Source organism: Gouania willdenowi, unplaced genomic scaffold (assembly GCF_900634775.1).
Source record: "Gouania willdenowi unplaced genomic scaffold, fGouWil2.1 scaffold_88_arrow_ctg1, whole genome shotgun sequence".
Lineage (NCBI taxonomy): Eukaryota > Metazoa > Chordata > Actinopteri > Blenniiformes > Gobiesocidae > Gouania > Gouania willdenowi.
Genome location: NW_021145253.1, coordinates 8147 through 34399, shown reverse-complemented (window position 1 = coordinate 34399; position 26253 = coordinate 8147). Strand labels below are relative to the sequence as shown.

The following is a 26253-nucleotide window of genomic DNA, read 5'->3' as shown; positions in this document are numbered from 1 at the left end:
AAAAAACCCCAACACTAAACAGCAGGGGGAGAAAAAAAAGGAACAGCCTGGAAGGCAAAACAAGTGTGTAATGTGCAGGAACAAGTGCGGAACAGAGATGTAACTAAAGTGCAAAGCACTACTTTAGTTTAAGGTTTAGTAACAACAGCTTTAATTTTTGTTCGATGGAAATGATCCAGTGGATAAAATCTGACATATTTCCATATGTCATAAGTTGATTATGTAGTGTCTCTTTTCTAAATCAATCTAATGAATAAATAAAGGATGAATAGTTGAGAATAAAGGACATCCCTGTGTGAAATATAGATGAAATGTGTCCATTGGTGATGATTTTAGTCCAGCCTTTGTTTGAACCCACTTCATAAATAGTTACACTTAAATATATAAATACATAAATACAGCCACTCTAACTGATCAAAGGCTTTCCAAAGCATCTAAAGCAAATCTGGTCCTTTAGAACATCTATTTCTAGTGTTTATTGTCATGTACACAGTAAGGAAATAAAGGGTATTTATTATTGTAATTGTTATTAATTGAATTTGAACTTTAGTAATTGAGAATATAATTGTAATTGACTTTCAGGGGACAATAATAATTGAAATAAAAAATAGTGGTCACTGTAATTGTAATTCGTAATTAAACATGGATAATTGAAGACATAATTGTAATTGAAAAATGTAATTGACTCCAACCCTAGAAAGTGAAACAAACTGACCCATATGTTGAATTCTACCCATAATAACGTATAAATCTCTAGCTACGTATAGTGTAACGCAGTGGCTCCCAAACTTTTAGTGCCCAAGGTACACCTACGTACATGTATAAATCTGAAAACACACATATTGTGTGTGTGTGTGTGTGTGTGTGTGTGTGTGTGTGTGTGTGTGTGTGTGTGTGTGTGTGTGTGTGTGTGTGGGACCAGCTTCAGGTTGGACTGGTTCTACATATTTTATCCAGTGAAGTAATGAGGGTGTGTTAGAGTCCCAGCACACACACACACACACACACACACACACACACACACACACACACACACACACACACACACACACACACACACACACAAACAAGTAAATCAAAGTTAATTTAAATAAAGATCTTAGTAACAGGTTCAAAATACATATTATTAATATTATTAGATTAAAGGCATTGCACTAATAGCTTTAGCCAAAATAAAAACAACAATAATTGAACTTAAACAGCTGCAGCTTGAAAACTTTAGTACAAACTGTAACTTTGATACTAAATAGAAACATTTAAAGTGGCTCTAGTGATAATTTAGCTCATCAAGTATTATTATTATTATTATTATTATTATTATTATTATTATTATTATTATTATTATTATTATTATTATTATTATTATTATTATTAATACTAAAATGTTTTACTATTGTAAACCTATTGTAACCCTAACCCTAACCCCATTCACATTTTGTGAAAACATCCAAAACTTCCATATTTAACAATAAATAATAAAATATCACTAATGAACACACATCAACATCAAGTTAATCCTAATTGTAACAACATAAACTGTGACATCACTCTTTACATCTGCATTAAGTACAGTACAGTTATTTTAAAATTAAAATAAACTACAATGAAATAAATTAATAGACCACTGTTTCCATGTGATCAATGTTTTTTGTTAAGCTAGTTATTTATTTTATCTGTTTTTGTTTAGTGCTAGCTGCTAACAGCTAACGTTCTTGAAGTGTATCAAAGTATTTAACATCTTGATATTTTGAACAAAGATGAACTGTTTCTTATACATCACAGCAAAGAGCTTAGAGGCCTTCATTTTTGAGTCAGTGTACCACTGAGATATATTTAAACTTGGGGGTCAAACAACAAGCTCCCTGTTTCACTGATTGATAGGTTGTCTTTTTCTCATTTATTTCTAGAGCAAGGTGATTCCATATATGGTGATGAGATATGACCCTGTAGGATGACCTTTCTCTTGTCTATATAGACACTAGCTCATAGTATAGCTCATACTTGGATTGCATTAAGAAATGTGGAATCATGAAAATAATTTAATTTGGCAAAATCATATTAATTTGTAATCAATTCCTCTTCCTCCTCCTCTTCCTCTCACTCCTCTGGCTCCGCCTCTGTTTCTAATGTTGGCATCCATTGGTCCAAAACAGAAACACTCACATGTGGTCCTTTTATGCTGAAGCTCTGATTGATAATTGTAAAACTGTGTGACAGGTGTTTGGTCATGTGATCAGTTAGTGAACATCGTAGAGCAATCAACTTTATCATTATAAATGACAGTGTGTTCCTGGTGAAAACAAGAGATTTTCTTCATGAAAATTGTATCAAATGCAGACAATTGTATGTAGTGTTTAGAAAAAAGTGTGTTTTACAACTGAAATGTAAGTGTAAAGCAGGGATTGTGTTTGTATTTTAGCAGAATTGGTTCAGGAGGGTTGGTGCATGAGTTACATGTTGTGGTCATTGTGTCTCAATACAGTAACTGGTGATGCATCACAACAGAATGAGGGTAAACTGGTTTCACATGTTTATACTGGGAAGGAATGAGGGTGTGGAAGAGTCCTCACCTCACACACACACAGTCACAGAGCAGACACACACACACACACACACAGTCACAGAGCAGACATACACACACACTGATGAAGAACTGACCAACATCTGAAACAGGAAGGACAGCAGACCTCCAGGAACAAACTCAGCAGAGAAAAGGTTTGAGTCTGTGTGAGAGAGAAATACATTTATGTATTTATAGATATTCTGTCCATGCATGTATGTATATATACATATGTACGGATGCACGCGTGTCTATATGAATATACGTATATTTATAAAAGACAGAGACAATTAGAGATAAAATGCCATAGATCATAGACAGTTTTTACAAATCATAGACATTATAATACAGTAAGTGTGTGTGATATTATAATAATAATAATATTGTGCTATTAGAGGGTGAGGGGAGGAGACAACAACAAGTTAATAATAAATTAATATGTGGGGGAAAGGCAGGGGCGTAGCACCACATTTTGGGCCCTGGGTACAAACCATCTTGTTGGGCCCGTCTGTCCTACTATATTTTAATGGTTTATCAAATATTGTGTTTGTGGCATATTTTAGCTACAATTTAAGGGGCGGCTGGACACACAGACAACGTAAACATGTACAAAGGTTAATAAAAGGTAAATATAGAATAATTACAATCATAGGGACACTCTGGCTTTACCTATTTAAGAATTAGTGACAGCAAAATATAGTCTTCAAAATCATTTTTTTAAAAATAACTTTATTTCCAATTTTTTTTTTTTTACATGCAAAAGGAATGTTCCAGCATTTAAATGTGTGAGAGTGCACGTAGTTAATTTCAAACTAAATAATATATTGTCTAAAAAAGATGTGAGTGTTTTAAATCTCTGAAGAACTGAGTAAACAGTTGTTTTCCCTCATTTCACCTTCTCTCCCTTTCTTTGACTTTTTGTCCTGGTTTTCCTTTCTTGAGGAAAGACATGCTGCTTTCTATCTCCTGCTCCACGTCACATCTACAGTTCAGACTGTAGCAGCACATGTGGGTCGTACCATTAGCACTGTTTTAAAGGGGTGGTAGGACCCTGATGCAGCATGAATAACTGTTTAGTACAAAACTGTGATCAACAAGCAGTTTATTTTCACACAGGGCCCTTTTTATATATATATGAAGCAGACTTCATATATACACACACACTTTAATTGTGTGGGGACGAATTACTTACCTGACATATATCTATTTTAATTTAACATGCCAGCTATATATGTATGCTTGATATGTGACAAGAAAATAGCAATTAGCATGTGTTGACTGACATTATGTGTTATCAAATTCAAGTTGTTTTTTTTTTTCTTGTAGCCCTTTTTTGTAGCCCTTCAAATACATTATATAAAAATAATATTCTTTACATAACATTATTCTATATCACTTTAACTGTATAGCATTTTATACACTATGCAGGGCCGTGCAGAGATCTTTGGAGGGGCAGGTGCTCAAAGCTAAAAGGGGGCACATGGAGCACTATTGAGAATAGTAGTGTTAGTGTAATAATAATAATAATAATAATAATAATAATAATAAATATTCTGATAATATAAACAAAAATAACAGCAAATGACAACATTTAAAGTGTAAAGTGTTGCTATGCAACAGAGGCAATAATCATAATAACCAGAATCGTAAACAATGACAACAAGGGAGATTGTGAGATAAAAATAACTAGAAACTTTGCATTTCTGCAACAATGCAACCAGGAATGTGAATCCACAGATAATGAACTGCATTTTGTTCAGTAATTGAAGAAAGCATTGTTTAGAATCACAGAGAATGACCACAGCAGGACTTGAACCAGGGATTGCTTGAATTTAGAAGCAGGATCTGATCACACTAAGCTACAGCTGCCCATGAGATAACGACAGTAAAAGTCCACCTTGTGGAAGCAAAGTAACAGGAAATGCAAAGCCTTCCAACTTAAAGTATAATTATTAAAAAAAACTAGAAGATTGTAGCAACATTTTAAGTTATAAATTGTAGCTCTAGCTGCAGAATTAAAGCTTTAACAGCAGTATTGCTAAAAGTAAAAGAGCAACAGCTGACACACTCTAGCAGACCTAATCAACCAATCAATGCATGATCACAAAAAGTTGCACAAAATCTTAAATAACATTAAAAGTAAGAGATATATCATTCTACAAATTAGATATTATGATTGTCACTGAGGAGCAGAACAATTTAATCTTTGAATGGTGTAAATCGGTTAAGATTTGCATAATTAATGAAAAACAGGATTCATTAAAAAATTCATATAATTTTTTTTTGTCAGAGTGCAACCTCTACAAATTACTCATAATTATAGATTAGAGAATGGGCTACATTTTAGTGCTATATTTGAGTCTCTGAGTCAAATATTAACAGAGATATGACAGTTTACAGTAAAAGCATAAAACCTAATATTACATTAAAAGTACAAGTGTTAGCATTTCACAATTTACTTAGCAACCTTTTCACTATGCAGTGGAGCATTTTGATATTTGAATAGTGTAGATCAGTTAAGTTTTGGCAAAGTTGTAGCTCTTCAAATTGTGTGGAAGAATAAGAAAAATAACAAGAATAGTAAAGGAGGTGTAGTGGTGATGTGGTTGGTACTCAGAGAATAAAACTACAAATAAATAAATAAATAAAATTACTCATGGATAAGGGAATAAAGGATCATGAACATGATATGTAAGGTACAGCTGAGAGGGATTAGGTGTGTAAGAAATCTATGAGTGAGAGCCATACGGAGGGTGGTTTGTGAGGTGTGTGTGTGTGTGTGTGTGTGGGGGGGGGGGGTGTTCTGACTGAAGTATCTTCCAGTGTTTGATGTGTTTGAACTTTTTACATTTCCAGTTCATGATGATAATATATATATGGATAAATGTAAAACACTGTAAATAACATTTTCCCCTTTATAACACTTAGAACTTAATTGTACATTTTGCTATAGATACAATATATATAGTGAATCTCTATTTTTAATAGTTATTCTGTTTGTGTGAACATCGTTCTATGTCACTTAAACTAGTGTGGGTGTGTGTGTGTGTGTGTGTGTGTGTGTGTGTGTGTGTGTATGTGTAGTGTGTGTGTGTGTATGTGTATTGTGTGTGTGTGTGTTGATGTGTGTGTGTGTGTGTGTGTGTAGGTGTGTCTCTGCTATGGATAAGGACACGGTGAAGGAACAACATGAGATCCAGACTGAAGATCAGAGGTGAGACCACGTCAGAGCTCAGCACTCACACCTCTGTACATCAGTGTTACACTGTGTGTGTGTGTGTGTGTGTGTGTGTGTGTGTGTGTGTGTGTGTGTGTGTGTGTGTGTGTGTGTGTGTGTGTGTGTGTGTGTGTGTGTGTGTGTGTGTGTGTGTGTGTGTGTGTTCAAGGTCCAGGAAGGAGCTCAGACCTGGACCTGGACCCAGCTGTGTGTCCTTTAGAAGTGACCAGTCCATGCACAAACACATTTTCTTCAAAGATGGTCCATCTACTGACCCACAGTGAGTCCACATAAAGAAGGTTGCTGGTTGTCTTCCTGATGGTCCAGGGGCCTCATTTATTGATCCGTTCATAGAACTGGTTCTAAATACGTTCAGACCAATGAAATGTAGAATGTGCACCAGTACAAAAAGAATCAGTATTTATGAAGCGTGTGGACAGAGGTCGTAAACACAGCAGTGTTGATTCATCTCTCAGTCCATGTGGACTAAAGTGTCAATCACTTTTCATGGTTTTCACACTAAATACAGTCACCAACTATTTCCTCAGTCACTAGTTATCATTATTAATAATTATACATTATTATAATTAATTCACCACCTGATAAACACTAAACTTTTACAGCACATTTTTCAAACACTAACACACTTTAGGACCAATGCTTGTTATCAATATAAAATAAAGTGTATTAATCTCTGATCAATGAATGGATCATATACTGTGTGGTAAACAGAGGAGATAAACACGTATATTTATATAAACATATTATTATTGATGGTTTAAACACATGGAGACTGTGATCATCTCAATAAAAAGTACAGGATACTTTACAGTTTTTTATTGATAACAATCATTGGTGGAAAGTGAAGTCACATGATCTAAACTCTAACACATGTCCATCTGTCCAAAGCACAAATGTTGTTAATTACTGTAAATGACTGATTTAGTCTTTATTACATCATATACAATCATTTAGAACCATCAAAGATCTTCTTTTATAATCAAACCTGACATAAATCATTCAAAGTTAAAGATCAGATGTATTTAATGTAATGATCTTTGTTGTTAGTATTGTGTAGTTCAGTGTGTGTTTCCATGGTAACACTGTGTTAGTGTTGTGGTTCAATGAGCTTCTTTTGAGACGTGTATGAAGTGTTTAGTTGATGATGAGATAAACTGTTGATCTGAGATCATGATGGACATGTGTTAGAGTTTAGATCATGTGACTTCACTTTCTACCAATGATTGTTAGCAATAAGACACGCCTCCAATTGACCATATATGGTAGTAGCATCCCTTTAAGAATGAGTGAACAGTGGATTCTGACCAAAGCTATAAATGTGTGTGTGTGTGTGTGTGTGTGTGTGTGTGTGTGTGTGTGTGTGTGTGTGTGTGTGTGTGTGTGTGTGTGTGTGTGTGTGTGTGTGTGTGTGTTCAAGAACCAGGAAGAAGCTCACACCTGGACCTGGACCCAGCTGTGTGTCCTTTAGAAGTGACCGGTCCATGGCTGAACCCATTTTCTTCAAAGGAGGTCCATCTACTGACCCACAGTGAGTCCACATAAAGAAGGTTGCTGGTTGTCTTCCTGATGGTCCAGGGGCCTCATTTATTGATCCGTTCATAGAACTGGTTCTAAATACGTTCAGACCAATGAAATGTAGAATGTGCACCAGTACAAAAAGAATCAGTATTTATGAAGCGTGTGGACAGAGGTCGTACACACAGCAGTGTTGATTCATCTCTCAGTCCATGTGGACTAAAGTGTCAATCACTTTTCTTTGCTTTCACACTAAATACCCTAAATAAATGACAAGACAACAAAAGTGTGCAGCAATTATTACAACCTTGCTGAAAACTGAACTTTGGGGGTCCCTACGCTCAACAGCACTAAAGAGAACCCTGGAAATGTTACTTTTTTCCACAAAATATTGTAAACAGAACTTTACAAATACTACTGTAAGGTTTTTTTCTGTCTTTTCTATTCAGATCTTTGAATTGAACAGATCTGAGGACAGATTACAACAATAATACTTTTCTCAGTGTAGTTTATTCTTAGAGTTAGGGTTAGATTAGAGTTAAATTATATGCAATTTATGAGACTTGTGAGTGTTTGATGAATAGTTTGTTGAACTCAGCACTAAACATTAAATTCAAATGAAGATAGGTAGCAGCGATGCTGTTGGATGCTGTTGGACGCCACGTTCAACACTGCAGACGCTCCAGGTGCAGGTGATCAGTGATGGAGGTGTAGAACTGATCACCTCCTGATAATGTGATAGTGTTGATGGGTTTAGTTCCTCCTGCTCTGCTCTGTGACTGATCAGCCTTTCTGGGAGCCAATGACCTCAGGTTGGTTAGGGGGGTCATTAGCCCCAGCTTCAGTACGTAACCGTATCCCTCTATGACCCATAGAGATGTTGTAATAAATCATCAGAGGTTGATCAATCATTTCTAATCATTGTAACACTCACCAATGGAGGCTCAGACAGCAGCTGGATGTGCACTGGGATGGCTTTAGTGCACGTTGTCTGTCGCTCCAACATTTACAATCACAGCATTAATCAGTCACTATATTTTGGGGGAGGAGCCACAGATCAGCTCCATCTTTAGACGTTCTCCTGCAGAGAGCACAGCTCTCCAAATCCTCCAATAGTTGACAATAAGCCATGTCAGCACATTCCAAGTGTTCTTTTCAGCTTGTCCTGTCAACGCTGTGTTTATAACCTGTTACACCATTTACTCACACCATGTACTATATTATTATATTAATAACTTTTATTAATTAGAGCAAACAGAACACATGAGGTTTGACATTGATGAACACTCATAGACTCTGTGTTCTATCTGTAGTTTCACTGTATGGGGCCATTATTGTAACAAAACTATGTGTGTGTGTGTGTGTGTAACACAATCTGTGTGTAGAATTAGGATTTATAAACATAGTTGTCTGTGTGTAATTCATTCTGTGTGTCTGTAATCACATCTGTATGTGTGTGTCATCAAACCAGGACATTCTATTGGCTGTCTCTGTACATGTGACTTTTGGAACACATTTGGAAAATAGCCAACTTTTAACTTGTAACTCCTGTAATACTTCTAGAAACCAGCAGTTGTCACTGGTACCAAGTGATGACCCTCCAATTGGAGGCATATATTATATACCTATATCATATAACATATAATATAACTTATAACATATCACTTGTGAATAAAATGCATTTATAACCAAACCACCTCAAACAACACAGAAGAAGAGGAAGTCAAAGACAGAACAAACACATACGACACCAATTCATGTACTGCTTGTTCTTTGGTTATTTATTTAGTGTAGGAAGAGGACCAGAGATAAACACTGATTTCACACGTCTTTAAAACGTTAAAGAGAAGGTTAAACTCACTCATGGTTCACATTGATTCACGTCGTTGTTTGTTCATACATGTAACACTATTTTAGAATCAGAATCAGAATCAGAATCAGCTTTATTGACCAGGTACAGTTTAGAACAATACGAGGAATTTGACTAGGTAGTTGCAGTGAAAGGAGACACATTAACACACCGGAGCAGCCATTTGCGGCGCCCACATATTTAGGTGAAAAAAAGGGATCAATAACAGGAGGAGAGGAGGGGTGAGGGGAAAAAAAACTGCCAGTTTGAAACTGATTTCCCTAAACAGAGAAAGCAGTGTGAAACCAGGAAAAAAACCGCCTCTGCAAACATAAATGTAAGCATGACACAGTCAAACAACTCGAGACAAGGCATGTAGGAAGGGTTGGGTGGGAGGTTGGCTGGGGGAGGGGGTCAGGTGGGAAGAACAACAGGAGTCCAGCCGTTTGGGGACATGGGCGTGCTGCCAGTCGGCGCTGCAACCACGCCTCCATGCAGCTGCGGTTGGGAGGTGGGGAAAGATGGCCGACGAGGCATTTGAAGTTGAAAACCTGTAGCTGCGTTACTGACAACCAGATGACGTGTGGAAAAGTTCAGCATCAACAGTTCCAGGAGGAATGTAGGGAAGGAGCGGGGGGAGGGAGTGGGGGGTAAGAGCCGCCATCTGCAGAAACTTCCTGGTGATAAGAGTTGAGACAACCTTGGCTTTAGCCTTGGCTGGCTGGGGAGCCGAAAGGGAGATAAGCAATGTGATTTGATACAGGCTATGTTAATTTCCAATAGCCTTCTGTCCTGGGTCTCTCTGCTGTAATCCAATGAGTGGCCTAGTTTCCACTTCCAAGCCGGGTCTCGAACTTCTCCCAGTTGTTATCCATAACGCGTAGACGATCCAAAAGCAGCTCTTGCTTGCTTTTGATATCGATCAACACATGAGTCTGAGTGTTCAGAGCCCTGCTACATCCTTCAGAAATCACTGGCAGCTTTTCCAAAACAGTCGCCAGCGTAGTACGGACTTTTCGATAGATTAGGAAGCCACCAGCTCCGATCAGCAGCATGCCTACTATCATTATTCAATCATGTAGATGTCCTCCACGTCTTCCACGGAAAGGATGGACAGACACACAACTCGCCACTTGTTCCAAGGGTCAAGTGTGTATCCAGCCGCAAACGTCCCGCTTGGACATGCGGGGTCACCACCTGGAAAAAATCTGATCGATAGCACTGAGAGACCAACTAATTAATTCCATTATTCCGGTTTTGGATGAGTTGCAGAGAGAGGCTCTTGTTAGTTTCACAAGACCTGACAAAGCAGCAGCTAGGAGAGAGATAAGACGGAAGGGAGGGAGAAACAGAGAGTGCGACTGACCTCGTCGAGAGAAGCAAGAAGAAATCTTTTTAGTAACAATTTTAGTAACAGTTGGTGGCAGCGTGGGTAACATTTGGTTCAGTTTGTCTCAGATAGTGTGAACTGTAGCACCTGGAATACAGTGTGTGATGACATTAAATAATCTGGTGTTCCTAGTTATTGAATCACCAATAATGAGTGACTAGGAATGTGTGTGAACCTGTTACACTGACCAGGAGCATCTTATGGTGAGAGGGTCACTGATGGCTGCTAGGGACCCTCCATCGTCGGGGTCGGCCGGTGTGGAAGTGGTGTTTGTTGATGGCTGTAGGGCTGTCCGTGGAACCAGAGTGTCTTTGTACTGCTGCTCTGAGAAGTTTTAGACAGGCTATGGAGGATTTGGACTGATGGGAATTCAGTCCCAGCAGTGGTGGAGACGTTTTCCTGGTGGTTGTTTCAGTCGCTCAATTGGACTGAGTTTATCTCCATTTTTGTATGAGAGGGCTTCAAAACTATTATGGAGAGTAAGCAGAGGAGGGACAATATAAATAAATAATTTCACAGTATTTTCCACCTTTAATGTGACCTAGAACCTGTTCAATGCAATTGAAAAACAAACTGAAACGTTTCAGGGAGATGAAGTAAAAATAAAAAAAAACTGAGAGAATGAGGTTGTTAAAGTGTTTTATACAGACCCTTATACAGACCCTTTATTAAAAAAATAATTGAATATCATGGAAAAGTTTTTTTAATTTCCATAATTTCATTCAAAAAGTTAAACTTTCATAGATTATAGAATCAGGGTTCACAGTTTAAACAATTTCAAGTATTTATTTGTTTATTTTTATTCTAATGAAGTGCTAAGAGCCCACACATGTCAACCTAGAGCATCTTGCTTGGCTGCACAGTGACACGCATGCTGGTTTGGCCATGTCCTTCACCTACCTCCTGACCATCTGACGAAAGCCATTCTCCAGTTTGACCCAAGGGCAGCAGGTTGGAGACGACCAGGAGGCAAGCCCAGCCCACAATGGGTCAATATCATAGCAGGCGATCTCAGACAACACAGACTTGCTGTGGAGGATGCAGATCTGCTGGTACGGGACCACCAGCTTTAGAAGAAATTGGTTCACCTGGACCGCCCTCACCGCAGGAGCCTTAGTTAATTAGTTTTGTATGTGTATGGTGTTTTCCTAATTATTTATTATTTTTATATTTATATTGTGTTTTAAATGTTCGTCCTATTTAGTGTGTTTGTCCTATTTAGCCAGAAAGAAAAGTGGCCCTTTGAGAGTGGTAAGCACCCCCAATAAAAAAAAAAAAAATCAATTTTGATGGACTATGTTTGTTATTCTAAGTGGTGTTGATGTCAATCTTAGCAAACAGAGGAAGGTGAAAGAGAAAAGACTTTGTAGGAATGGTCTCCAGTGTGTAGGTGAGCAAATGATCTTCAGATTTATGAAGGACTGAAGCCAAATAAAGCCTCAGTCCAACAGACTTGTTCTCCTGTTCAGTGGAAACATGCTGAGATGTTCCACACGTGAGCTGAGCTCCAAAGGCTGCCCCACACTCACTGCACTGTGGCTCTGCAGGACATCACCCACTGTTACTGATGTTCACATGATGTTAGCAGAGCTTCCTGTGCTTTCCTCCAGCTGCTCCTCAACATGTCTGAGTGTCTGTGTCTTCTCCACAGCAGCTTGGAGGGTGTGGATGGTTCCTCTGGAGCTGAGCGTGACTCCATCTTTACGGTGTGTACGTCTACAAAGACACTAAACCTGTGTCAGCCTGTGATCAAACCACTGTACACACACACACACACACACACACACACACACACACACACACACACACACACACACACACACAGATGATTACAGTAGGCCTTCACACATCACCTTTAATGTGTTTGTGTTCCAGCTGCTGGAACACAACATCATCAGCTTTGTTAAGGCTGAACTCAAACACATGCAGAAGATTGTGGATGGAGATGATCCAGAGTGCTCAGAGAGTCAGATGGAGGGTGAAGATGAGGAGCAGAGGAGGAGCAGGGAGGCCTTTCTGAACATCACACTGTATTTCCTGAAGAGGATGAAGCAGGAGGAGCTGGCTGAGCGTCTGCAGAGCAGTAAGAGCATGTGAACATCTTCACTGTGAGGAACATCACATGAAGGACACAAAGCTGACTTTTCTTTTTCAAAGCATGATTCAATCAGTCACATTTAATCTGAGGAACCATCCAGACTGAGAACATTACACACTTTGATCTCCAATGTTCAAACCTGCTCTGACTTCTTCACTCTAACATTAAGTTTGTTTTCATTCAGGAACAAAGGCTCATCAATACCAACGTAAGCTGAAGTCCAAGCTGAAGAAGAAATTACAGTGTGTGTCTGAGGGCGTGACTAAAGCAGGAAGTCCAACCCTCCTGAAGGAGATCTTCACAGAGCTCTACATCACAGAGGGAGGGGGTGGAGAGGTCAACCAGGAACACGAGGTCATACAGATAGAAACAGCATCCAGGAGATCAGACACAGCAGAAAGAGCCATCACACTAGAAGAGCTCTTTAAAGCTCCTCCTGGAAGACCTGGACCAATCAGGACAGTGATGACAAAGGGCGTGGCTGGCATTGGGAAAACACTCTTAACACGCAAGTTCACTGTGGACTGGGCTGAAGACAAAGCCCAGCAGGAGGTCCACTACACATTCCTACTGACCTTCAGAGAGCTGAACGTGCTGAGGGGGAGGAGCTTCAGCTTGGTGGGACTTGTTGATCACTTCTTCTCTGGAAGCAAAGAAGCAGGAATCTGCAGCTTCCAGGACTTCCTGGTTTTGTTCATCTTGGATGGTCTGGATGAGTGTCGGCTCCCTCTGGACTTTCTCAAAACTCAGACCCTGACTGATGTCTCAGAGTCCACCTCAGTGGAGGTTCTGCTGATAAATCTCATCAGAGGAGAACTGCTTCCATCGGCCCGCCTCTGGATTACCACACGGCCTGCAGCAGCCAATCAGATCCCTCCTGAGTTTGTGGACATGGTGACAGAGGTCAGAGGGTTCACTGACCCTAAGAAGGAGGAGTACTTCAGGAGGAGGTCCACAGATGAGGAGCAGGTCAGCAGGATCATGTCCCACATCAGGACGTGTCGTAGCCTCCACATCATGTGCCACATCCCGCTCTTCTGCTGGATCACTGCTACAGTTCTGGAGGACAAGGTGAAGAGCAGAGAGGAGGGAGAGCTGCCCAGGACTCTGACTCAGATCTACAGCCACTATGTGGTCCTTCAGAACAAAGTCAAGACAGTGAAGTTTGATGGAGGAACTGCCACAGATCAACACTGGAGTCCACAGAGCAGGGAGATGATGGAGTCTCTGGGAAAACTGGCTTTTGAGCAGCTGCAGAAAGGAAAACTGATCTTCTATGAGAGTGACCTGACAGAGTGTGGCATGGACCTCAGAGCAGCCTCAGTGTGCTCAGGAGTGTTCACACAGGTCTTCAGAGAGGAGAGCAGCCTGTACCAGGACAAGGTGTTCACCTTCATCCACCTGAGCCTTCAGGAGTTTCTGGCTGCTCTTCATGTCCATCACACCTTCATCAGCTCTAAAGTCAATCTTCTGGAGAACTCATTGATGTTTAAATTCAAACAAACTTTTAACCTTCTCCATAGTGGAGGTCAGCCTGACTTAAAACTTCTCCATCAAAGTGCTGTCGACGAGGCCTTACAGAGTCCAAACGGACACTTGGATTTGTTCCTCCGCTTCCTGCTGGGTCTTTCACTGCCAACCAATCAGAGGCTCCTACAAGGCCTGCTGACACAGACAGGAAGTGACTCACAGACCAATCAGAGAACAATTAAATACATCAAGAAGAAGCTGAGTGAGAGTTTGTCCACAGAGAGAAGCATCAACCTGTTCCACTGTCTGAATGAAGTGAATGATCACTCTCTGCTGGAGCAGATCCAACAGTCCATGAGATCAGGAAGTCTCTCTACAGAGAAACTGTCTCCTGCTCAGTGGTCAGCTCTGGTCTTCATCCTACTGTCATCACAAGAACATCTGGATGTCTTTGACCTGAAGAGTTTCTCTCCTTCAGAGGAAGCTTTTCTGAAGCTGCTCCCAGTGATCAAAGCCTCCAAGAAAGTTAAGTATGTGACTTTAGAAGAACATGTATTTAATTCTGTCACAGACAAACATCTGTAAGGTTTCTCTGATTCTTCATCAGGTTGAGTTCCTGTGGTCTCTCAGAGAGAAGCTGTGCAGCTCTGTCCTCAGTCCTCAGCTCTCAGTCCTCCAGTGTGAAACATCTGGACCTGAGTAACAATGATCTGCAGGATTCAGGAGTGAAGCTGCTGTGTGAAGGACTGAAGAGTCCTCACTGTAAACTGGACTATCTCAGGTCAGTGGATCACATGTTCCATCAACATTGTCCTGTTCCTCGTCTCCTTACTTGTTTCCTGAGTTGTGGAGGTTTTTCTGAATCCAGTCTGTCAGGTTGTGTCATCACAGAGGTGGGCGGGGCTTCTCTGGCAGCAGCTTTGAGCTCCAACTCCTCCAGTGTGAGAGAGCTGGACCTGAGCTACAACCATCCAGGAGACTCAGCAGTGAAGCTGCTCTCTCAGAGACTGAACACTCTGAGGTGAGACACATCACAGCAGCTCATCACATGTTCACATCAATCCCCATCACATGTGTGACAGAGAGCTGTATCAGAGGAATGTGGTGAAGTTGTGAGAGGTGGGACACTAAAGGAGGAGGACTGGGACAGGTTAGAGGGATGAAGGACAGAGATAAGAAGGTAGTGAGGAGTGAGGAGAGGCTGATGGAGAACTATGAGTAGCTGATGAAGGAATGAGAGAGAAGATCAGAGGAGGTGGAACCAATCAGTGAGGATTGTATTCATACAAAAATATAAATATATCTTATGAAATTATATTTTAATTATTGTTCTGACACAAGTTATCAAGTCAAAAAATTAGGGATGAACCGAAATGTAAATTATTGGCTGAAGCCTGAAATAAATGATTGCATTTCCAGCTCTGAATGTTACTAACCACTAAAATTAAAACATTGCAATTGTATAAATTATTCCCAATGTTTCAAATAATCAATCAATTAAAGGTAGGGTAGGGGATTTTTTTCCAGATACACTTTTTAAGTTTTTGGTTGAAATTTTTTTTAATGTTCTGACAGAAACTAATCTTATGAGCTCTGAAAAAGGAACAAAGAAAATCCATCATGTGTAGCAGCTGTAAACCTGTAAAAACTTTGACCAATGAAAAAAGACCGTTCGGTTTTTTATTAACCAATCACTTCTCTCTGTCTCCCTGCTCGTTCTCCACCCCTCACGTATACGAGCCCACACTCATAGCGCGTCATTGGTGACAGACTTAAAACAGAGTTTTTAGTCACGTTTTTTAACATACAGTATATAATGATACAGTTTAGTGTTTACTTACTGCTAAATGAGATGACGTAGTTTCTACACAATACAAACAATGAGCTTAGATCCACTTCTGCAGCAGCTGTGCTAATGCATGTGAGTGAGATGGAGCACAGAGGGGAGGGGGGTAAGCTACATTCAAAATCATAAATAAAAATAAATAAATCATAATTAAAAATAGACTAAATCAAATACTTATCCAATGGTTTCGGTTATCAGCTGGTGATGTCTGTATCCTGTGAACAAAAAACTACATTTATATACATTTCAAACATTGATTATGATTTTTTAAATATATCCATGTCTACATATTTATTTATCTATCTGAGAATATAAATACACTTAAGGGTTTTAGTTGTGAGATTTTTAGAACATAAAGAGAGGAAAATGACATTATTCCACACAGTTGTAACAGAATATTCAAACTAACAGAGATTATTAAAGAAGTGAATAACAAAGTAAGAAAATAACCCAAAGAACTGAAAAGTAAATCAAATCATTAGAATAAAACAGTAATTAGAACAAAACAGAAATGTAACCAGGTGTTATGTTAATTTATGCCTCTACTAATATTTATATAGATTACAAGGGAACAGATTTGTGATTGTATTTATTTCTTTATTATCTCTCTAAAGAGTCCTAGTTAAATCTATAGACCACGTACCATGTACAGTTCAGCCCCCCCACCTTTGATTAGACGTTTTAGGTGGTGAGGTTGTTTTTATAACCTCAGGTGATCAGCCACTGTTCTGCATTCTGGGCCAGGGTCTATACAGTATATATGATTCCTCAATATATGAAATAATGTTATCCATGTCTGTTATTAAGATCATTTGTTCATTTACCTTTTAACTAAAAAATATGACTTTTATTCAAGCTACAACTGTAAAGTGTTGGGGAGTGTTACAAAAAAATAAAGTCTATCAACTCTATTCATCAAGAGAAAGAAAACAGTATGAAATCTATAAGTATGATATCCAAAAGTTATTCTAATTGTCATTTCAAAAATATCAACGTATGATCAACAAGAAAAAGTTTTTAGTAATTCCTTAAAAAGAAAGCTCCTAACCCAACTTAAATTATGAATATTTAAAGAATTAAACAAAAACTGGTATGTGTGTAAGTCTGTATGTATGTGTGTATGTATGTGTGTATGTATATAAGTGTACAAACAGCTATCCTTCTATCATCCATCAATCAATCACTCTATGACACGCCCACTAGCACACTCACACTCACAACATGTTTCTCCCATACATACAGCATGACATCATCCTTATTCATTCACCCACACATACATATATATATCCGTGTGTGTGTGTGTGTGTGTGTGTGTGTGTGTGTGTGTGTGTGTGTGTGTGTTGTTTCCATAATATATTATTTAATCAATGTTTATATGTTGTAATTATTCTGTTGTGTAAGTGTTTATTTTCTAGGTCAAACAATCTTATTTTTATATTCTTTCTGTATCAGTTGTGAACAAGTTGTGTTGTGTGTTATCTAATGTTCTTTCTACCAGTTCACTGCAGTTCACACAAGATATAGTTTCATAATCATTCATTTCATTCATGTCAAAAAGAGGAGAAATTCATTTCTGGTTTATCTATTAAAGCTGTTTTAATTTAATATATGTTGATTTGGACATTTCTGATTTAATAATTAATTAAATAATGTAATAATGTGAAAGTTGTGACTTTTTAGGACATTAGTGATTTTAAATGAAATATTCAAAAACAAACTAAAACATATATATTGTTGTGGTTCATATTTTTTTCTTAGTCTTTATATTTTTTATGTTTAAAAATAAAATAATTATTGGTCTATGGAGGAGATGTTTTTATGTGAAACATTTCAAATCTAACTTTGAAACAAAGGCTGAACTTTTATTTAAAAAAAAAAGTTTTTTAACCAAATGGTATTTCAGTTTATTTTCCTAATTTTATATTACAATTTATTTATTTATTTTTTATTTATTCAGTTTATTTCCGACATGGTTACATTCACTTTTTTTTTTTTTTTTTTTTACATTTTTTTGTACATGCCGAAAAAGGAGACGAGAGAAGCAGTTTGCTTTTAATGTAATATATCTTAGTTCATAAGCGTGTTTCTAACTGCTGTTGTTAGTTTTATTGGCAGTGTTGTATTTTCCACTGTTAGATTTAACTTGTATAAACACATTATTATATCTTAGTTCATAAGCAAGGTAGTAATTTCATTGTATATAAAAAAAAATCGTGTTTCTAACTGCACATATGACTATAAACACTTTGAATTTAAATTTAATGTAATCCTTAATCACCCCACCACCTAGCAATTAAAATGAATAAATGACAGACCTTTTTTACTCTTGGTTTCCACATTTAATTCGGTCTCCGTAAAATAATCACAGTCTGAGTTTTGTTTCCAGTGTTTATATAGATCTGGGTCCATATCTGTTAGGAAGCAAAAGCTCCCTCACAACTGAAATGTTCAATATTTGTTAAATGTAGATTTTAAACATGTATTTAATTTGTTTTGCAAGTGAGAAATTGTGTTTAATATATTTTGTAAAATTCTTGTTTTATTACAATTATGAAGGGTTCAGTTTTTGTTAAAGAAATGAAAGGCATTGATTGAGGAGGCGGAGCCTGGGGCCTATAAAAGCAGGAAGTGAAGGTGAGGAAGGAGGACAAGTCAAGATGGCTCCTGCAGCACACATGGACAGGGAAATGTCTGAGCAGGTCTGGATTGAACCCTTTGTTGGATTATTTGTTTTTGAAAGATTCTCTTCTTTTTCCTGTTGTTTAAAGAAGATATGCTGTCTGGACTGTCAGGAGAAAATAAATTGACTGATTTTTGGAACCTGAATTGCTCCCAGTGACTTTGTCCTAAGCTTGCCATGACACAACCTTTTGCCTTGTAACAAATGGTGTCAGAAGTGGGATCGTATGCCTTCGAGAAGCTGCTGGAGAACCTGAAGAAATGGCCAGCAGAGGACGGGGGAGACCACGAGTGACAAGGAGAGGTCCACTGGCAGACATGGAGGAAGACCATGTGGAGGGAGTAGAGGAGCATGGGCCACCACCTGAAGGAGCCATGGCTGTAGAGGAAAATCTACATTCGGTAGTGAGGCCGAAAGTGACTTCAGATGCAACAGTGAGTCAAGAATCTTGTGATCTGCAGTCTAACATTTTAGATGAAATGATAGAGTTTATGCGAAACTCTAAAAAGACTGAGGCAATACTTTTTGAACAACTTAAGCAGCTGAGAAGTGAGAGGATGCCGAAGTATTTGCCTGAGACATATGATGAACATTATGAACAGGCTGTTCAGAAAGACAATCCTATGTTTTTTCATCTTCCAAGAAATAAAACTGTACAGCCATCAACTTGGCAGCAATCCCCTCCTGAAGGCTCAAACAGGGGTGGAGTACTTCATGTGACAGAGCCCAGAATGCCTGATTTCAAGGAAGGTGAAGATCCTGAGAGTTTTTTTGTGAGGTTTGAGCGTATAGCCAGAACATGGGGTTGGAGACACACTGAGTGGGCAGCTAGAGTGGTCACCCTGTTAACTGGAAAAGCTCTAGAGGCTTATGCTGCAATGGATGAAGATAAATCAAATTCTTATGAAGAAATTAAAACTGCTGTGCTAATGAAATTTAATGTTACAGAAGAAACATATAGACAGCGTTTCAGGAACATCAACGTGCCAGTTGGAGAGACTGTTCGAGAAACCTACAGCCGACTTAAAGGACTATATAGAAGATGGATACGGCCGGATATTCGCAACAAGGAGGAAATTGGGGACGTCATCATCCTGGAGCAGTATCTTCGGGTACTCCCTCCTGACATCCGCACTTGGGTGAAGGAGAACAATCCACAGACTGGGGAGGACACTGCAGCGCTGGCAGAGCATTACAGTGCAGTACACAGGGCTCCTGTGAGGCCGAGAGGAACTATGGTGAGGACAAGATTTGCTGAAGGCAAAACTCACAGACCGCCTCGGATGGACAATGTGGACACTGCGGGTGGTGAGAAACCAGCTCATTCAAATGTGAAGTTTAATTTTGTGTGTTATTACTGTCAGCAGCCAGGACATAAAGCTTCTGTGTGCCCTCTAAGGAAGTCAAAGGTTGTTGAAATGTGCAGCAAACCTCGATGTGATAACAAAAATGATGATTGTATTCCTCATAAACATGTAGTGGAAGTCACCATTAATGGGAATTGGGTAAAAGCCTTGGTAGATACAGGAAGTTCACAAACCCTAGTCAAGTCGTCAGTGCTTAAGAACATCCTACCTGACTATGACCGAAATGTAAACATAACCTGTGTTCATGGATGTAGAAAAGATTATCCAACTGCAGATGTAACAATTGAAGTGGAAGGTCAAGCCTTTATGTTAACTGTTGGGGTTTTGGATCATCTAGCTTATGATGTGGTGCTTGGGGAAGATCTGCCCATTTTGGATAACTTGATACACCAAAATAAAACTTATTCTTCTGCAGTGATCACCTGCTCAAAGACTAAAGGCCTAGAGCCATTACCTGAGGCAGATGTTAGTTTGTATGAAGGTGGACAGAAAGTTAAAAAATCCAAGCGTCAACGCCGTCAGGAGAAAAATAAATGTATTGAAAAGGTGAAAAGTAATGATTTGGCTCTCCCTAAAACCCCACCCATTGATTCAGAGTGGCAAATTCCTGTTAATTTCAGGGAAAGTCAAGAAACTGACTCTTCTTTAAAGCCACTCTTTGCCAAAGCTTATGTGGTTGAAGGGGATCAGAAAATAAATGTTTCTCAGAGGCAAAATGTTGTTGATGATCCATTCATAATAAAAAACAACCTCTTATATCTTGCCGATATTGAGAAGCCTAGGTTAGTTGTGCCAAAAGAGTACCGCCAAGTAATCCTTAATTTAGGTCATACAGTACCATGGGCTGGACACTTGGGACAGGCAAAAACCTATGATCGCATTGCTCGCCGATTTTTCTGGCCAGGTTTATACACAGATGTACTAAACTACTGTAAAACATGTCATGATTGTCAGCTAGTAGCTCCCACTAAAATCTCTGATCGTGGCCTTTTACAGCCCTTGCCGATTATGGACGTGCCTTATGAGAGGATTGCCATGGATGTAATTGGTCCCCTCCCAAAAAGTAGTAGCGGGTATAAATTTGCACTGGTAATTTGTGATTACGCCACACGATATCCAGATGTCTATCCATTACGCTCTCTTCAGGTTAAACACATAATCCGGTGTTTAATAGAACTGTTTTCGAGAGTTGGAATTCCAAAAGAAATATTGACTGACCAAGGTACAAATTTCATGTCTCAGTTAATGAAATCACTGTATTCCCAACTTGGAGTAAAAGGCATAAGAACTACACCATATCATCCAGAAACTGATGGTCTTGTTGAAAGGTTTAATGGCACCCTTAAACAAATGTTGAGAAAATTTGTGGATGAAACTGGCAAAGACTGGGATAAATGGTTACCTTTTGTGTTGTTTGCATATAGAGAGGTGCCACAGACATCAACTGGTTTTTCACCTTTTGAGTTGTTGTATGGAAGACAGGTCAGAGGTCCCTTGGATGTGTTGAAGGAGAACTGGATGGCTGAGGAGGCAACTTCTACTACCACCAACATCATATCCTACATCCTCCAAATGAGAGATAAGCTAAACACCTTCAGAGAAATGGCTAAAGAGAACATGCAACAGGCACAACAGAAGCAAAAGGTATGGTACGACAAACGTGCCCGCGAGCGAGAATTAAGAGCGGGTCAACAAGTACTTGTATTGCTACCAACTGGACCAAGCAAGCTACTGGCAAAGTGGCAAGGCCCATATGCTGTCACGAGAAGGGTAGACCTGTGACTTATGAAATTGAATGTCCTGATAAAAGGAAAGATAAACAATTGCTGCACGTTAACCTGTTGAAAGAATTTCATCAAAGAAACCCCACAGAGAAGAGGGAGGAACATGTTCTGATGATCCAGGACATACAACTGGAAGAAAAGGCTACCCGGGAAGCTGAAGCTGACATGAGGCCCTGCAGAGAGAGATGCATGCCTGAAGCCCGTCCGGAGCACTTGACACAAAAGCAATGGCGTCAGTTGGGTGAGCTCAAAGAATCTTTTCCTCCATTGTTTTCTGCAAAACCTGGAAGAACGGATATTATATCCCATAAAATAGTTTTAAAGGACTCTAAACCTGTACGTTTGAAGCCATACAGGATTGCAGAGCGGATGATGGAGCCACTGAAGAAGGAGGTCCAGATGATGTTGGACATGGGAGTGATTGAACCTTCCAGAAGTGAGTGGTCAAACCCCATAGTGTTGGTTCCTAAAAAAGACTCTGCTCAACCACGTTTCTGTTCCGATATGAGGAAATTGAACAGTATTTCATGTTTTGATTCATACCCAATGCCACGCATTGATGAACTGCTTGAAAGACTGGGAAAAGCCTGTTATATCACAACCTTGGATCTTTGTAAAGGTTACTGGCAAGTGCCTCTTGACCCAAGTTGCAAAGAATACACAGCATTTCAGATCCCAGGGATGGGTCTGTTCCATTACACTGTGTTGCCTTTTGGTCTCCATGGAGCCCCTGCAACTTTTCAGAGACTGATGGACATTGTGCTTAATGACTGTTCTAAGTTTGCAGCTGCTTACCTTGATGATATAGTAATCTACAGTGAGTCCTGGGAGGAACACCTGGAGCACATGAAAGTTGTCCTGACAAGGATACAGGAAGCCGGCTTAACCCTCAATGCAATTAAGTGTTCATGGGCTCAAGAAGAGGTGAGATACCTTGGGTACATTGTGGGCCGTGGACAGATCAAACCCCAGGTTGAGAAAATCACAGCTATACAAATGATTCCCAGGCCCAAGACAAGGAAGCAAGTGCGATCGTTTTTAGGAATGGTGGGATGGTACAGAAGATTCATCCCTCACTTTTCAACGTTGGCATCGCCTCTAACTGATTTAACAAAAAAATCTGCCTCCAAAATGATTTGGACTGATGAATGTGAGAAAGCCTTCTGTTTGTTAAAGATGCAAATCTGTGAAGCGCCTGTGTTGCAGAGTCCTGACTTCTCGAAGCAGTTCCTGGTACAGGTGGATGCCTCTGGTGTTGGCTTAGGAGCAGTGCTAGCCCAAGGAGATCCTGGTGAAGAAAAACCCATCCTCTTCTTGAGTAAGAAACTGTTTGAACGGGAGAAGAAGTACTCTACTGTGGAGAAAGAAGGCCTAGCTATAAAATGGGCGGTTGATTCTCTAAAATATTACCTCTTGGGAAGGAATTTTATTTTACAGACTGATCACAGACCATTGACATGGATGCACTCAAAGCAACATCAAAATCCAAGAATTCTACATTGGTGCTTAGCCCTTCAGCCATACCAGTTCACCGTACAACACTGCCCGGGTAAGAAAAACATCATTGCCGATTATCTCTCTCGTTTACCTGACATTTGTGAACCAGAGGGGGGAGGAAGGGTGAAATGTTAGGAAGCAAAAGCTCCCTCACAACTGAAATGTTCAATATTTGTTAAATGTAGATTTTAAACATGTATTTAATTTGTTTTGCAAGTGAGAAATTGTGTTTAATATATTTTGTAAAATTCTTGTTTTATTACAATTATGAAGGGTTCAGTTTTTGTTAAAGAAATGAAAGGCATTGATTGAGGAGGCGGAGCCTGGGGCCTATAAAAGCAGGAAGTGAAGGTGAGGAAGGAGGACAAGTCAAGATGGCTCCTGCAGCACACATGGACAGGGAAATGTCTGAGCAGGTCTGAATTGAACCCTTTGTTGGATTATTTGTTTTTGAAAGATTCTCTTCTTTTTCCTGTTGTTTAAAGAAGATATGCTGTCTGGACTGTCAGGAGAAAATAAATTGACTGATTTTTGGAACCTGAATTGCTCCCAGTGACTTTGTCCTAAGCTTGCCATGACACAACCTTTTGCCTTGTAACAATATCCATGATTACCATCAGTAATGTTGTTGTTTAGGTGGATCCTTCGTATTTTCCCAAGTTGTCCATCGTTTTGATGAGAACTGGTTTTCCGTCCTCTTCTTCCTGGATGTAAATCCTGCAGTTTTTTGACCACGTCTTCATAATCTTTCCTTCTTTTTTTATTTGGCGTGCTTTCCATGCAATGCTTGCATTTTGTTTCGTCAGGTTTTCATTGATGTACACCTTCGTTCCCTTGAGTTTGTTTCCTTGCTTGATTATTTCTCCTTTGAATTTTATATTCGTGAAGGTTATTTTTACAGCTCTGTTATCATTTTTCTTTGGCAGGAGATGGCAGGAGTTGATGTTGTCAGGGTTCAGGACAATGTCCTTCGACTTCAGGTAGTCAATGACCTGTTGTTCAATCGATTTTGTTTCTTCGTCACTCCTGGGTTTTATCTTTAGGCCTGTGATGATGACATCTTTCTCTCTTTCCTTTTGTTCCAGCTGTTCAACCCTCGCGTTCAACATTTTTATCTCTTCAGCATTTCTTTCATTCTTTTCTTTCAGTACCTTTGTTTCGCTTTGTAGTCTTTCCAGTGAGTTTTCCAGCGTCTTTTCCAACGACTTTATCTCGGCAGATAGGTTTTGTAGACCCTCGCATATCATCTCATTGACCTCTTCCAAACCCGAATTGGGTTCTGAAGGGCCTCCCTGCGGTTTTTTCACCATTTTCCTTCAGTCTTGGGCCCAGTTTTTCAGGCTGTTCAGGCTGTTCAGCTGTAGCCAGCTGTAGCCAAGGTCGTGTTATCGGAGCAAAGGAAAACACGTCTGCTCTCACCAAAGACCAGAGAATTGTTAAGTTTTTTAGTTTGTTCAATAATTAGTATTTTATCTAATTTCATTATTGTATTAGTTTTTTTAATTAAACATGAGACAAATTACAGAATTATTAACGTTATCTATAAAACCTTATAGAAATTTAACATATAGTTTTGATTTAATGATTTTAAACTGTTTCATGTTAACATACACCAGAAAACTATGGATATATGATGGTATTAATGTTTGTAAACACAGACAGATTAGATGTGATCAATACGTTAGATCACATGAGTTCTGATTGGATTTCAGCCTAGGTGACCAAATAGTGTATTTATACATATATATAATAGTGTATAGTTAAGATCAGAGGAGGTGGAACCAATCAGTGAGGATGAAGAGAGGAACACTTTGAAGGAGATGAAGAAGGTGAAGCTGTTGAAGACAAACCAGTAGAAACATGGAGAGCTTGATGGAGATGGCATCAGGTTTCTGAGCAGCACTTTGGACTCTTTAGGTGTGTAAATCACTGCCTGTGTTTGCTCCTGCAGGGCGGACCATGGAGGAGAGCAGAGGATCAAAGCTGGTGTGAGGAAGTGTAAGTGTGTGTGTGTGTTCATTCAAAGTGTCCTCATGAAGCTCTGAGTGAATGAACATGTCAGTGATACAGAGACAATGAAGCATCACATGATCAACTGTTGTTTCTTTGTGTCTCATCAGATTTCTGTCACATTCACCTCGACACAAACTCCATCAACAGAAAACTCAGACTGTCTGACAACAACAGGATGGTGACACGTGTGGAGGAGGAGGAGCTTTATCCTGATCATCAGGACAGATTTGATCTCTATCAGGTTCTGTGTAGTACTGGTCTGACTGGTCGCTGTTACTGGGAGGTGGAGTGGAATGGAGATGTTTATATAGCAGTGAGTTACAGAGGAATCAGTAGGAAAGGAATCAGTAATTATTGTTGGTTTGGATTTAATAATCAGTCCTGGAGTCTGAGATGTTACAGTGATTTTTACTACTTCATTCACAATAACATAATCACACCTACCTCCTGTCCCTGTGGTTCCTCTGGTAGAGTAGGAGTGTATGTGGACTGTCCTGATGGACGTCTGTCCTTCTATGAAGTCTCCTCTGACTCTCTGACACTCATCCACACCGTCTGTACCTCCTTCACTGACACTCTGTATCCTGGGTTTAAATGTTGGTCCATTGGTTCCTCAGTGTCTCTGAGTCCTCTGTGAGACAGACAGACAGACACACACAGCTACACACACAGCTACACAGACTGACAGACACACACACAGACAGACACACACAGCTATACAGACTGACAGACACAGAGACAGAAAGACACACAGACAGACAGACACAGCTACACAGACAGACAGACAAACAGACAGACAGACACACACACAGACAGACAGACATACACTTAGACAGCCAAACACACACACACAGAGACAGACAAACACAGCTACACAGACAGACACACCGACAGACAGACACACACAGCTACACAGACAGACACACACACCGACCGACAGACAGAC

The 26253-nt window shown here is 39.5% G+C and overlaps 1 protein-coding gene and 1 long non-coding RNA gene across 3 annotated transcripts; both read left to right on the top strand.

Moving 5' to 3' along the window:
• The first annotated feature begins 1013 nt into the window (after positions 1–1013).
• Positions 1014–12255, top strand: LOC114461054 (uncharacterized). Of its 2 annotated transcripts, XR_003673785.1 has the most exons (5): positions 1014–1070; positions 2586–2715; positions 5709–5774; positions 7216–7326; positions 12204–12255. It is a non-coding gene; the product is annotated as an uncharacterized LOC114461054 (long non-coding RNA). The 2 variants fall into 2 exon arrangements; XR_003673784.1 differs by lacking the exon at positions 1014–1070 and having other exon boundaries at positions 2577–2715.
• Positions 12256–12523: 268 nt separating this feature from the next.
• Positions 12524–25944, top strand: LOC114461055 (protein NLRC3-like). The gene is made up of 6 exons (XM_028442905.1): positions 12524–12635; positions 12835–14650; positions 14728–14901; positions 14989–15141; positions 25246–25292; positions 25415–25944. The coding sequence occupies exons 1-6, from the start codon at positions 12524–12526 to the stop codon at positions 25942–25944; spliced, it is 2832 nt and encodes a 943-aa protein (XP_028298706.1).
• Positions 25945–26253: the final 309 nt, after the last annotated feature.